Source organism: Passer domesticus, chromosome 1, assembly GCF_036417665.1.
Source record: "Passer domesticus isolate bPasDom1 chromosome 1, bPasDom1.hap1, whole genome shotgun sequence".
Taxonomy (NCBI): Eukaryota; Metazoa; Chordata; class Aves; order Passeriformes; family Passeridae; genus Passer; species Passer domesticus.
In genome coordinates this window covers 112,650,735-112,665,668 of record NC_087474.1, presented here as the reverse complement: position 1 = coordinate 112,665,668, position 14,934 = coordinate 112,650,735, and the positions used below count along the sequence as shown (strand labels likewise).

The 14,934-nt window shown below is 43.5% G+C and overlaps 1 protein-coding gene across 2 annotated transcripts in view; it reads left to right on the top strand.

Annotated features, from left to right (window-relative positions):
* The window catches only part of EMILIN2 (elastin microfibril interfacer 2), a 37,032-nt gene extending 25,851 nt beyond the window's left edge, over positions 1 to 11,181 (top strand). Inside the window, exons 7-8 of one of the 2 annotated variants that reach the window (XM_064434556.1) lie at positions 4,252 to 4,389; positions 4,837 to 11,181. In XM_064434556.1, coding sequence (XP_064290626.1) covers positions 4,252 to 4,389; positions 4,837 to 5,174 — 476 coding nt within the window. In that variant the 3' untranslated portion in view covers positions 5,175 to 11,181. The remainder of the gene's footprint in view (positions 1 to 4,251; positions 4,390 to 4,836) is intronic. The other variant, XM_064434567.1, reaches the window with a different exon arrangement.
* Positions 11,182 to 14,934: the final 3,753 nt, after the last annotated feature.

Genomic DNA, 14,934 nt, shown 5'->3' with positions numbered 1-14,934 from the left:
CAAGTCCTGTGAGGAGCAGCTGAGGGGGCTGGGGGTTTATCCTGGAGGAAAGGAGGCTCGGGGGCGGCCTTGCCGCTCTCCAGAACCATCTGAAAGGAGCGTGTAGCAGCCGGGGGCCGGCCTCTTCTCCCAGGCAACAAGAGAACACAGCCTCAAGCTGCGCCAGGGGAGGTTTAGACTGGACATTAGGAAGAGTTTCTTCACAGAAAGGGTGATTAGACTTTGTAATGGACTGCCCAGGGAGGTGGTGGAGTCACCGTCCCTGGAGGTGTTTTAAGGAATGGCAGGATGTGGCCATAGTTGACATGGTGGTGTTCAGTCATGGCATTCAGACTCGATGATCTCAGAGGTCTTTTCCAGTCCAGTTGAGTCTGTGATTCTAATAGTCAGTGTCTGATGAAGAGAGAGCATTCTGGGACAGAATTCAGTTCTTAACAGTGTTGGGCAAATTAACAGCTGGGGAAGGGAAGATTTTTGGCTTATCAGAGGAGGAACTTAATGTGTAAATAAGGCATCAAGGAATCCTTGCTGTCCCTTTAGCTCTGGACAACCATTCGTGATGTCTTTGGCAGTCTTCACCCAGTACTTTTTGTAGTACTTAAATTCAAATCTGAAAGATGACCCGACCTCCTTGTACTATAATTCCTAATATAAGAAGCTTGTACTATTAAAATGGCCTTCTGAGTACTCTCTTTCATTTCTGTGCCTGAATAGCTTCTGTTACATAAAAGCACTGCTCAGGAACAAGTTGAGGGCTCCAATGCTCCAATTCTGTCTTCTGGGATTAAAGTAGCCCACTTTCATACTTTTCTTGAATGCTGAGGCGTGATTTGCATCTTTTCAGTACCAGAGCATTTCTTGATTTTTATTTTTTGGATTCCTTAGCTATGTATAAGGAACAGTAGGTGAGTGCTGGAGCAATATTCTCTTGCTGCAGTGTGAAAGGATGGAATTGTAAGAGCAGACAGATGTTACTAACAGACTGAGCAGGAAAATATGTGTGTCTTCATAACACACTGAGATATCATCCACATCAGAATCACTGTGACTTAGCAGAGCAGCTTCATTGAGCACTGGCTCGTGGAAATCAGTGTGGTGCTGTGCTGCATGGCCAAGCCATAGGCAGGAGGAATGTTTCTGAAAATGAGATGTTAAGGTCAGATTGGAGAGTTTAAAAAAATAGGCAGGGAAGTGATAAGTTGTATTTTTGTCCCATTTGCTCTAACTGAAATTACACACTTTGCCCTCATTTAGATTTTAGGAATATTGACCATTTGTGAGGGGAAATCTGACAAATCCTCTTCACTCCTGCTGTATCCAAGGGAATCATAAGTGCCTACAGACAGATGATAGACATACTTAGTCTCTCTCCTGTGTCAGTTCTTGAACAATCCTCATTCCAGTTGCTGAGCAGTTGTCTGCAGCACCATCACACTGTTATTTTTTCTCCTTTCATCTCAATGGAAAATGCCTGTGCTGTGTGCTGTTTTGTTTTTCTTAATGATCTTTTCTTTTCCTTTTCTTTCCTTCTGGCCCTTGGGCTCTGTGGGAGGCATGAACTCTTCTTGAAACCAGGAGCACAAGTAGCAGATGGGTGGAAGTAGATGTAACCTAACAAGGGCCACCCATGCATCTTCTGGGGTTTTTTTGACTCCTCAGAATGCATTACAGTAGCATAGATATGCCAAGAACAGACTTACCTGCTCCTGCTTATCGGTATGTGTAATATCCTTCTTGAATGCATCTGAAGTCAAAAGAGCTTTTTCCTCCCCCAAAAAAGGGAGTAAAACTCTGGTTGAAACTTTTGTGAAAGATTTTGTTTGCCTGGCAGTTTCTTCGTCAGAGCTGTGCCTCTGGTTCAGAGCTTTGAAATGCTTTAATTTTTTTTTCCTGATGTTTATACTTCCATAATATTGATTCCTTAAGTGAAAGTAAGTGTCCCAGCCTGGACCTTCCTTCAAGAAGCTGAACTTTGATCTTTGCATGAAGAGAAGTGCTTGTAAGAGGGGGCATATAGGAGAAGGTGGTGCTTTTTGAAAAAGCACTGAGGTGTTGGTAGGAATTGTGAAAACTTCAAACAGGCACAACTCCATCTAGAAGGTGGGAAGAGGGGAGGAGAGCACAGACACTCTGCATCTTTACTGTGTGTCCTTATATCACCCCTGAACTGATCTACAGGATATTTAGACAGGTTTAAGATTTCTCTTTTGAATAGATACATATGGTGTGCTAAACTCAGCTGCAGATCTGAAGCAATTGCATCAGCTTAGCAACAAATAGTTACTTCTAATAACTATTCTAGCAATTAGTGAAGGAAAATCTTGAAGGAAGCCATGAAGAGCCGGGGCAGGAGTCACTGCTTTATTCAGATGACACCAACCCAAACAGGACTGTTGCTCCAAAGCTGGCAGTGTTTCTGGGCAGGCAACACGTGGTTTGTTCCATTTTGCTGTGCTACTGCAAGGGAAAGAAACCTTCTGAGTGAGCCAACAATTTGAGGTGTGTTTTCAGTTAATTTTAGTCTCATGGTAAGCTGAGAGTAGCTTTCTGTGTCAGTAGCATTGTGTTAAGGTGTGGTGGAGCTTTACAGAAGCTGTTTAAGTGACTAGGCTTCCTGCAATTAATTTTGGTCCTTTCAGATAACCTCATCTTAGCTTGCAGGAGCACCTGCAGGCACACTGGCAGGTAGGACTAATGAAAAAAGGCTTCTGTCTATCTTCTGAGCTTGAGACAAAATGCTGAATAAGAAGATTTCCAAAGATACGAGAGGCAGCTGCTTACCAGCCCTGAGGGAAATCACTGTAGTTGTCTGCCAGCTCTGAAGTTGCAGGCATGTCTTCCCCTTTGCCTCCTTCTCCCCACCCCCCCAGGCTGAGTTGTTCAGAAAAACAGTGACTAGCAGAACATTTGTATATCCACATTTTAGAGGAAGTTATGTGACTTTTTAAACTTCCATTTTAAAGCAATATCATCTGAATTAGATTGGATTTTAAGAAAAGTGTTTTTATCCAGAGGGTGGTCAGGCACTGCAATGGGCTCCCCAGAGAAGTGGTCACAGCACAAGCCTGACAGAGTTCAAGAAGAGTTTGGACAATGCTCTGAGGCACAAGGTGTGATTGTTGGGGTGTCCTGTGCAAAGCCAGGAGTTGGACTTAGATGGTTCTTGTGGGTCCCTTTCAATTCAGGATTTGATGAATTTAGCATTTGTTGCTGATGGGCATCTCTGATTGAGAGGGAGAGTCCAAATGTTAATTTTAAGGAAGGCAGAAGGAGCAGGGTGAAACAGCAGCTGTGGACAACTCCAGGGCATTTGTTGTTTAGCTACTTGCCCAGACAAAGCAGCAAGAATTGACTTTAGCATTGTGTACTGCCTCAAGGAAAATGTTTAAAGGGAAGGTATTTGGAATGGGACTAATAAGTGGCTGAGCACTGAACACTTGATATTAAGTCAGTCTGCTAAAAGTAAAAATTCGTCTTAATTGTCCAAATTATATTTCATCCAACTCAGTCTAACAGCACTGTTCATCTAGCAGCTGGATAGCCTCTATAAAGTACCTAAATGTCAGTTTGATCTGCTGAGAAAATAAAAAAATTGTCAAGTGAAAAATGCCCCAAAAGAGAAGTGCTGGAGAGAAACAAAAGGTTCTCTTTGCATTAATACAGAAATGTTATATATTCTTATAGCCATTTTCACTAGGCTTTGGCAGAGAAAGTGGGAGATCTGAGCTGTGCACAGCTTCTCAACATGACAAGGAAAGCTGGCAGGAGCTATAATCTTTAGCATTCCCATGGCCATTGTGCTAGTGATGGAGAGTGGAGATGTTGAAAGGCAGCCTCTGTCCTGAAGAAGGTCTTGGGCAGAAACACTGTTGAATTGAAGGGTGGTAGGATTTCCACTGCCAGCATTTACTAGCCATGTACTGTTTCCTTAGAACAGAACCTCTTCCTCACCCCCCCCCAAAAAAAAACACCAAAAAAAAACCTACCAAAAAAACCCCCAAAAAAACAAAATAACAAACAACCCCTGTGGTGGCCAAGGCAGGAACTTTATGGTGCTCAGTAAATTTTAAGGTGAGACACCTGGGGCCTGGGCTAGCAATATATATTCTGCTAATTCTGGCATCCTGCAAGTGGCAGGATTAGTCCAAGTGGGGTATTTGCAGGAACAGGCAGAGGATTATGAAGTATCATAGGGACAAGGCTGTGTTATCATCCTGTTGTGATTCTGACTCGTGTTGTTACCCATTTCAGGACCTGCCACTGCTGCTGTGCCCTCTCTGGTGTCATTTTCTGCCGGGCTCACACAGAAGCCTTTCTCCAGTGATGTCGGCGTGGTTCACTTCAACAAAGTGCTTGTGAATGACGGGGACTATTATAACCCCAACACAGGTAACAGCCAAGGAATGCAGCCACAGCCCTGCTGGACAGGCAGGAGCACGGGTTACCAGTGTTCCATGTTACCTCAGGACTTGCTGGTACATTGGACAAACCAAGGCAGTCCATCTAAGCCAGACACATGGGGGTAAAAGCTTCCTGTGGGTGTGGACAGGCACCACTTTCATGGCTGGTTTTCCACGAGAGGAGAGGGAGAGGGAGAGGAGTTCTCATTTTGCCTCCCCAAGGACCCTAACTGGGGGCTGCCTCCTTCTCAAGCACAGAGTGCTAAGTGTGCCGTCGTGACTCCGATCAGTCGTTCACCTGCCCTGGCTGACCTTGTTGCCTGTACAAGGCAGAGTGGTGTGACCCACGTGGCTTTATGCTTGTCATTGTGCTCAGGGCAGTCAGGTGTCCCCGTTTTGAGTGGCTGTGGTCAGTCAGGCTGTCTCTCTCCTGCAGGCATTTTCACATCGCCGTTTGAGGGGCGCTACCTGATCACCGCCGTGCTGGCCCCGGAGAGGGATGAGTACGTGGAAGCCGTGCTGTCTGTCTCCAACGCCAGCGTGGCTCAGCTCCACACTGCTGGCTACAGAAGGGAACTGCTGGAGTATCACAAACCCTACTCGGGGAAACAGACCTGTGGTGGTCCTGGGACGTTCCACCTTGTTCTTCACCTCAAAGCAGGAGATGAAGTAAACGTCGTTGTAACGGGAGGCAAACTGGCCTACACAGACTCTGACGAAATGTACTCCACGTTTAGTGGAGTTCTCCTTTATCCTTCCATTTCTCATGTTTAGGTTCACCTTGAACAGGGGAGAAGGGTAAGATATTCAGAAGAAATTAAGTGTAATAAAATTCAAAGCTTTAATATATTCAGTTTATATATTTGATTTCAGTGATGGGTTTATAGTCTATAAGAAAACATTTTCCTTGTCCCTTGTTTCCAGAGGTAGCTACAAAAGACACATTTCTGTAGCTAGATGAACTCTTTTCTAAGCCCTTTATCTGTACAAGCAGAACAACTGTTTAAACAAGAAGTATGTTCTCAATAGATACTTCTCGACTGTGCTCCTGCTATTCCCTAGCCAATTGCCTTTGCAATCTTTTCCCTAGTTTTTCAAATTGTCCCTAGTGTATCAAAGTTTACATTTTTGCTCAAGTTTACAGTTGTGGCCAGCTATTTTCATGTTTTCAGTAAAGCAGAGCCAAGAAAGTGAAATTGTAGTGGAGATGGTTGATGACTTTTTATTCCTTGTATTATTTAGTAATGTGCGTTGGCATAATCAATTTGTTCAGTACAATTGCAAACCGTGGTGGTGAAAAGCAAAATGATATTCACCTGCATCAGTTTTCTTTTTTGCCTTTAAGGGCCAAACACTGTGCTAGGAGCCAAGGTGTGTGACTCAGTTAGGTGGAAGCAGCAGCACAGGGAGAAACTTGCCTCAGCTTTCCACTGGGAAGATGTGAATGCAAGGTGCAGTTGGTACTACTGAAAGATTTAGAAGAGTTTTTGTCTATTTATGGAGTAAAAAAGATGATTGGTTATTCATGATGCTCCTGAGATTAAAGCTTGCTGCTGGAAATTAATAAAAACAGGTCAGAAAAATCAGAATCAATTTTGCTTAGCTAGAAGAGTAGTGATTTTGTAGTTTAAAAAAATTTACAGAGCTTGTTTCTGGCAGTCCAGCAGTATTTGCATTAGAAGAGAAGTTTTTGTCTTTGGTGCATTGTAGAAGACAAATCAGAGAAAAAATGGTTGATAGAGGAAAGTAACATTATTAGTCAATATTGCCAAATGCACAAACCAACCCTCTGCCAGAGTGGTTGTGGCAGCCTCCTGCATCAGAGTGAGGTTTGTTTCAACAATCAGCATCTGTTTATATGGATAAAGCAGCCTTCTTAGCTTAAACAGATAAACACATCTGAGGCCGCAGGATTTTATTTTGCACACTAGCCACTTCTCAGTGGAGGTAATGAAAATGATGCTTTGGCTCTTAGGAGTTAACATTTTGATCACTTCTGTGGCTGAAAAGAAATCCAGCCATGTTTAACTGAGAGCAGAACTGTATATTCATTTTTCCCATGTACATATATTTGGCACCTGTACATTCTTTATATCAACTGACTTTTTAATAGTCTGTTCATGCCACATAGAGCTGTATTTATCATAGTGGTTTGTGTATTGTATTTTCCTTATTACAAATGCAGAACAGCTGTTTGTAGCTTCAGAACAAACAACTTTTTTAGGTGAGGGAAGAACTCACTGAGCTGTAAAGCAGTATATTGTATTTAGCTGAAGCTCTTCCCATCTGAGGAGGTCAGATGAAGACTTGTGCTTTTGTTACTTAGTTTTGGAACACATACTCCCTAATAACTATGTTTCCAGGCAATGAGTTGAGGCCTTCCCACAACAAACTATCACATCCTGGAAGCTGAACTGCTTTAAGACATACAGGAAAAAAAAACTTTCTGTCCACAGAGGACCTCTGAGTCAGTCCTAGTGCAGCTAGGGTTGCACTGGGGCAGCTGTGAGCACAGGAAGGAAACTGTGAGTGGAGTTTTAAGGCACCTGATTTGGGAAGATCTCTTGACACCTGATTTCCAGAAATGACGGTGTCAGAGACAAGCAGAAGCTGGGGCTGGCTGTGTCTGTAGGAGGAAGGCTGTTTCTGACAGAGCAGCTGGTCTCAGCAGCCAAAGATGTACAGTGACCATGCACTTGCGCTGATCGAAGGAGCCGCCTCCGTCTCGTTTCCCTGCCGGTGTTTCTGGACCTGTGCATTACCAGGCAGTCAGCAACCCCACGCTTGTTCAAGGGGGGCTTAGCTTTTTGTCCTTTCTCTCCCGTGCCTTCCTGGGGCTCAGAAAGGTAGGGACAGACAGGAAGGGTTGTTTTCTGTGTTGTTAAAAGCCAAGTGTATAATACGCTTTTTCTTCGTTTTAAAAACATAGTTTCTTGTTACGTACAAAAGCCAGAGAAGCACTTTTCCTTTCAGGATATTTTTCACTCTCCTCGAGAAAGCTGTGTTCTCTAAGAAGCTGGCTCCAGACTATGTATGACTCAAGATTATTGTTGCCTGTTCTAAAAATGACTCATGGAAACAAACAAAATGAGCTGAGTGCTTGGGGAGACCTCGCTGGCAAACACAACCTTATTGTTCCACCTCCCTCCAAGTGAGAAATTTTTAAGAATCAGCAGTGCAAATTTAGTGGTAAGAGTTGCAAATCAATTATTTAATTATTATCAATAATTTAATTATTACCTAACTGCTCCAGGAGATTCCTAAATCCAACCCACAAATCCTCACAAGCCCAGTTCTGCTAATGGGACAGGGCCATCTTCACCAGAGTTTCCCTTCAGACCCAGGATCTGCTGCTGCCTGTGCTGGGACAGTTTAAGCACTCAAAATGCAGCGTAACTGATACTTGTACACTGCTGTAGGGCATTCCCTAAACTGTGCCACAGCAGGGTGCAATCCCAGCACCTTGTTTTGAGGACTTCTTTAGACTTTTGTGGGGCAGCTTCCCATTCATCTCTAGCTGTGATCGGTGGGTAAAGTTATGACCTTTTACAAGGAACCTCTATCTAAGATTCCCATCTTTGTTGAGAAGGATTTGACCCTTAATTTGCACTTCCTTGGTAATTGCTGTAATCAGGGTAGGTGGTTTGGTTCCTCCTAATGAGGTTATTTTCTTGGAGCTTACAAGGTGGAATATTCACCCACCTGGGAAGACCACAGAGATGCAGCCCATGAATAGGGAAAGGGAGAATGAAACCCGAGTTTGTCTCTGCTCCAGTCAGTGCTTGGATTAAATATTAATAATGCAAGAGCTGCAAGAGACTCAGGCACAAATGCATTTATAGGCCTGACAAGGGTTGGCTCCACACAGAGCAGCCCAGCTTCAAAGGAAGGAGCAAGTTCTCTGCTCCAGAATACCTGAGCCTGCTGACAGAGCATTTACATCTCTGGTGAGAATCAGCAGCAGCATACAGAAAGACCTGCACTGAAAGAGCATTTCTCACTGTGGGTTTATGATTTTACTGCCACATCCAGGAGAATCCACAAGCTCAAATAGGAAGCATCTGTTAACTGAGAAAGCCTTAAAAAAACCCCAGTAGGTGGGAGCTCTAGGATAGAACTGGTGCTTGTTTCACAGATCACAGAGCTACCCTTTAGACCTGCTTTGCAGGTAGTTTACTAATGCAGTACATGAGAATTGCAAGACTCTTAGACACTACAGTAGATGTTGAGCCAAGTGCTCTTATTTGACATCAAAATAGGAAGAAACTCAGAAAGAAGAAACTCACCTTCTACCAGCTGAAGCTGTAGAGGCAGATGTGTGTCTGACAGTCCCTCAGCCAGGCACGAGGCCCTGTGGCTCCTCAGGGACTGCAAATATCCAAACCTGATGAGTCTCCAGGGCAGCATCACTTGTGAGACAGGTGAGTTCCCAGAGGCAGGGCTTTAGCAGCCAGAACATGAAGCCAAGCCAGCATGCTGACAGCCAGAGAGACTTGCCTCTGGCCAAACATGGCAAGTGTATCCTAAAACCCCAATGTGACATATAAATCAGTCATATCCCCAGGAAAGACTGCAGCAAAGCAGGAATGCCAATCTTCACTGTAAAAAAGTGCAAAAAAATTCTACCTCATTATTTTAATTTACTATTAAGATCTCTAGAGACAGCATTTTTCTACTGTCCACTTTGAGTACACTCAAAGCTATGAGGACTTTCTGTGGCATTCTATCACATTTCCTTTCAGTGTACACCAGGCTAGTTGCACCAACCTTGTGCAGTGTCACTGAGACTCTAGTTGGTTTGGTGAAACCAGCTGGCCCAACAAGAAAAATTAAAAATAGCCAAGCAAGCTGTAGGTGGAAAGCATAAGAAAGCAATGAAACAACATGCCCATCACCACCCCATGCAGCTTTAAAACATGCTGGGAATGCAAGGTAAAGAGTTCCCCAACTACAGTCAGGAGATTCAAATCAGGATTGAACTCTTTCCTGAGAATACAGCATGCATTTGGAAGTGATGTTTGCTGATTAGCTAAGTCCTTTTATTACAGCCCTGTAGTGGTTATGGGTCTCTTCCACTAAAATTAGAAATGCATTTACAGTCTCAGCTTGGAGATGGGAGGAATATGCGCTCCACCGAGACCTGCTAGCAGGTACAGGTCAGCTGCTGGTTGCTTCTGGATAATGGCACAGAGTTCAAACCATCCAGCTACCAGGAATACCTGGGGGCAGTCTCCTGTCATCACAAGACAGACCTGTGCTCCAGCCAACATAACCTTTTTGCAATGTACCCTGCAGACTTGGGGTGCAGAGCAGCAGCTCTGCCAATTTTTTGGGAGACTTCAAACAACACCTTGTAACATGTTACTGCATAAGCAGGCTTTGGCATTTATTTCTCTGTCTTGATTGTGAAAAAAGGAACATTATTAACATTTTTCAGCAAAAAGAACAGTGCATTTCAAAGTATGCTTTAGGTGTGCATGTCTATACATATATTCATGCATATATAAAAATAATTTCAAAGGGGAAGAGAAATATCCAGGAACATGAAGAAACTGTGTGACAGAAAACAACTGCAGATATGTCCAAATAAAGCCTACCTCTTGTGTAATTCCATGATGCTCTTTTGCTTTCCAGAGAATACAGCAGCACTGTAAGCCAAAATTTTTGTTCTCTTCTCCACCGCCTTTAGAACTGCAGTTTCTGGCTTCTCAGTCAAGCTTGCATGTAGATTTAAAATGATTATTCTGTGTCAAGCACTGCGTTACATAGACTTTGTAGTACTTGGAAGTTCTGCCAACACAGCTCTTGTCCATCTTAGTTGCTCAGTCACTGCCCTGATTCCTGGCAAAGATGGTAGTTCAGTTGCAAGGGACCTACAGCAAGCACCTACTCCAAGAGCCTGACCAATTCAGTGCTGGACAAAAGCTAAAGCATGTTGGTCAAAGGCATTGTCCTTTGCCTTTAATGCCTCTTAAACACTGACAGGCTTGGGGATCCTGAGACGGCCCCTCCACTCCTCCAGCACAGCAGGGGCAGAGCCCACAGGGGCAGGATCTGGCATCTGCAAGGCTGAGCCTGCCACTGCTGCAGCGAGTCTGTGCCTGCCTGACAAGCAGATGGAGCAAGGGCTGTCCATGGCCGGGAGTGCTGAGCAGCTGCACAGAGCACTCCTGGGCTGCACTCCCCTCCATCCATCCTGCTGGAATGGGGTATGTTTCCCAGTGACTGAGAGCACGGGCAGCCAGCCATTCCCATGGCCCTGGCAGGAGCCCCTTCTCTGTGGTATATCAAAGCAGCTTCAAGTTCAAGAGCATGGGGAATGCAGGGTGGCTTCCAGGGAAAAAGAAGCATCCAGTGCCATGTGGGGAGTGCACCTGGCTGCTTTAGACACAAGAGATTCCATAAAACTCTAGTTTGGGGATCTTTGGGGGTTGTTGTTTGGACTTTGCTTGCTTGTTTGTTCATTTTTACAAATCACTCACCTTTGCATTTGTCCTGGTTCTGGCTTGGACAGGGTTAAGTTTTGCAGCAGTGGTGAGCAACTGGATATGAATTGTATGCTCTGCTGTTCCTATTGCTGTTGTTACTGTTCCTTATTGCACTGCTGTTTCTAGTAAATTGTTCTTATCTCAACCTGTGATCTTTAGCTCTGTGTGTCTCCAGCTGTCATTGCCAGCCCTCCACAGGGGAAGAGAGGGAGCTGGAAGAGGGGTGAGAAAGCTCTGTGGTCTGGGGTATTTCAGTGGGAATACAAAATTGGGGAATACCATTCCTAAACCATGACAACACTGCAGAGCAGAGCTGCTCAGCACTCATATCCATCTAGGATAGGATCCAGCTTTCTGCAAGGCATTGTCCCTTGAGAGTGAGCAGCATCTCCCAGTTTGACATGTCAGCAAACTTGCAAATGGAGCATTTGGCTTCTGTATCCAGACCACTGATAAATACATTGAACTGGCCCTGGAACTGAGCCTTGGGGAGCACTGCTGGTCACCCATCACCAGGCAGCAGCAGTCCCTTTCACAACCCTTTGAGCCCCACCCTTCAGCCAGCTCTAGGCTGAGCAGCTTATGCTGTTGCTTGTGATCACTACAGCATGTACACAGGAAATATCATCAGAAGTGGGGAATGTAAGATTAGAGGCAGCAAGGTAGGAAGGCCAATTAAAAAGAGAGAGCAGGGAAAGGTTGGCTTAAAGACATGACCAGGAAGAACACGAGGTGCACCAGCACTTGAGTGGGACAGAAACACCGGTGGGGGTTGGATTACTTTAAGGCAAGGGAAAGGAGGAAAAGCAGCAAGGGACTGCTTAGGAAACACATTGCACAGGAGTGGCCACCCCTGCCAGGCAGAAGACCCTGACAAACCCTTGCTGTGCCCAGCAGTGAAAGCTCTGAGCGCACACAGCACAGGGGACACCTGCCCAGAAAACCCTGCTGAGCTGCATCCGTGCTCAGCTCAGCACTGCATGAGAGCTCAGCTGGCAGCAAGTGGGAGCACACACACTTCCCACCACAACAGTGCAGGGCTGCAGGTCCTCAGTGCACCAACTGCATGACACAACTCCAGGCACAGTGTTCTGCATGGAGAAAGTGCCTGCTCCTAGAAACAGTGACTCTGTTCTTTGCACATTGAAGCCAGCTGCTCCAAGACGGAAAAATCCATCCACCAAGAACAAGACCACCCTAGTATGAGTGCATTACAGTAAGATGGACACAGAAGAAACAATGCCAGCTCAGAAAAGTTCTTGCAACAGATTCAAACATTTGGCATACATAGAAGACATCACCCTTCTGTTACCTGCACTGGCAGAGTCACTGCAGCACCAAGGATGCAGTGGCACCCAGGTGTGAAAGATGGGCAGTGAGCAGACTGGTGGGAGGAACAAGTGCAGCCTGTCAGCAGAGTCATGGGGGAAACCTGGCAGGAATGCAGGAGGTGATAAAGGAGTAACACCAATGACACCACAGAAGGACCAAAAGCATCACTGACCTTTTCATGCAGATCCCTCGTAATTGACTGAACAGTCAGATTTTCTATGTAGGCTGCAAGTTGGTTGCATTTACCAAGAGCAGCAAGAGACCAGGAAAATTAATTTCTACTGAAAGCTTGAGGCCCCTTTTCCAAGACGGCCTCACAATATTTGCTTCAAGGCATTTAACAACTGCTGTGGAAGACAATACTTTTTTGCCTTGAAAGGGAAAAGTTAACTTTTATTGAAATAGGATAAAACTCCAAATTAGGGCAGATTTACAAGAGCACAAACTGCACTTACAACATTTTCTTCAAGGCAGCTTGTACATTCCCAAGTCATGCCTCTGTTACCTGATATTTTATATTACCAAGTGCATGTTTGCTTTTCATTATAGCTGTAACCCAGTATTGGTACTGGCACAGAAGTTAAGCTTGATGACAGCAATTTTTTATCAGCTGTATAAATACTCTGAAAAAAAGTAAATCAAGCCTGAAAGAAAGCAAATGTACTGCATCCTGAGAAGATCAACTTGAATTCTATGTTAAACATAAACACAATTTTAACAGCCCCGCGTTTAGTCATTCAGCTGTACAATAAAGGAATTACCAAATACAAAGTAAAGAGAAATTTTACTTTAAGTCTGTTTTTATTGTGATAACATTGTTCCGAACACCAATAAACATTGCACTGAAGTGTGGGTTGCTGTACCCAAGACAGTCCAGTCTTAACAAAAACCACTGTATTGGTATGATCACAGATTTGACATTTTAAACACACTACCTTATTAGTGATTGGGTTGCTTAACAATCAAGTATTCCACATCTTCAAGATAAAAATGAAACAAATGACTGAAGAGAGTTTTCCCACCCTCAAAATAAACCAACATTTTAACTTTCATCTGGAAGTAATTAACACTGTAAAAAAGTCCCAAACAATTCCTTTCTATTTAGCAAATTTTAACTCTGGAAATTAAAATTTCTTCAGGCAAAAGTGACACTTTAAAGGCATCTCGAATTCTCTGTGATGTTTCACAAGGAATTTGCATTACAGTCATTTAAACAACTCATTCGTATGACATCATTTTCTAGAAGACTTGCATGAAATATTAACATGAAATCTCATCTCTTTTGCATTTACCATAAACGGATTCAGAGTTTGCTTCAGAAGTTCCATAATGGAGTTGACACAAGTGTTAAAACTTTTCCAGTTGAAAAGAAAAAAATGGGTTTTGGAAGGCATATACTGATGACAGAAAGTTAAGAAGACACGAGCCAGGATTGCACATGCACTTGTACACTGTTGGGAATGAAAGCCCAATCTTCTGAAGTACAAACATGCTTGGTACAGTAAATAAATTTTTAAAAATTTAAATCCAAAAATGCATACCCTTTAAACTGCTGATCTTTAACTCATTATAGAAATGCGTAATGTCCAAGTCACTAACAGGTTTTGAATTGCAATGTTCCTTATTTACTTCCAGATGGGTGTCATTGACTCAGCCTTTGAGGGGCTCCAACGCTAAGAGGATCTGCATCTTCAACAACACAGTCTCAACAGGGTGTGCGTGTGCCCGCAGCCAGGCACACTTAGAAGTTCCTCTTTCACAGAAAGAATGATGTAGCTTGCGCTAATTTTACACCAGTATAGCACAACTTGTTCTCAAACATTAGTTTCAGGCCACTTCTGTCCACTAAGGTAACAAAGGTCAAGCTAATGCATAATTCTGATTTACCCCCTCCACATTAACATTGTGGCACAAGCCCGCAGCTTGACAGCAACAAGATGTCTGCTCTAGAGTCAGTAAAGTGCCCAGCAGCCCCAGAACACAGGTACACAACAACAGGCCCATATTCTGTCCCTAAATGGGGTTAACACAATCTGAACAGCTTCAAATACAAGCCAGAGTTAGAAAAACCAAACCCCCTGCCCTACCCATATCAGAAAGACTCAACATTTACATTTCATCAAAAAGCAAATATCAAACTAGCTGTTACAGAGACAAACAAATTTTTTTTTAATTAAGCAACCTTTTGGACACTCCTAGGTGTGTCAAAAAAAAGTGACATGCTAGCAGAATGAGGAGCTCTTAACAAAACTCACACAACCCCCATTTTCATACCAGCTGTAAGTACATGTATTTGGAGATACACCTGATACCATTTTTCCACACTTCTCATTTACTCAGGTCCCCACCTTGAAATCCACAGCTTATCTTTATGACAGTCTGAAAAACTGAAGGGAATTGAAGAAAAAAAACTTGTAAAAAAAGAGTATTAACCAAAAAAGACACAGCCAAACCATGTTAATAATCTGTCCCATTTGGGAACTCATCATGGTTTCATGAAGTGCTTTTATTTTTAGAAAAGCTGTGTAATACCAGGGCTACCAAGAGTAGACTTAAGCATGGTAAAGGAAATTTTGACATCCACAAAAAGACTGTTTAAGGAAAGGCTGCTTCACTCCTTTTATGCAAAATAGAATCTTTAGATAGAATATTTAATCTTGTAATTAAAATACTTTATTACGTTGGATTCTTCTTTATTAATTTTAAAGTATTTA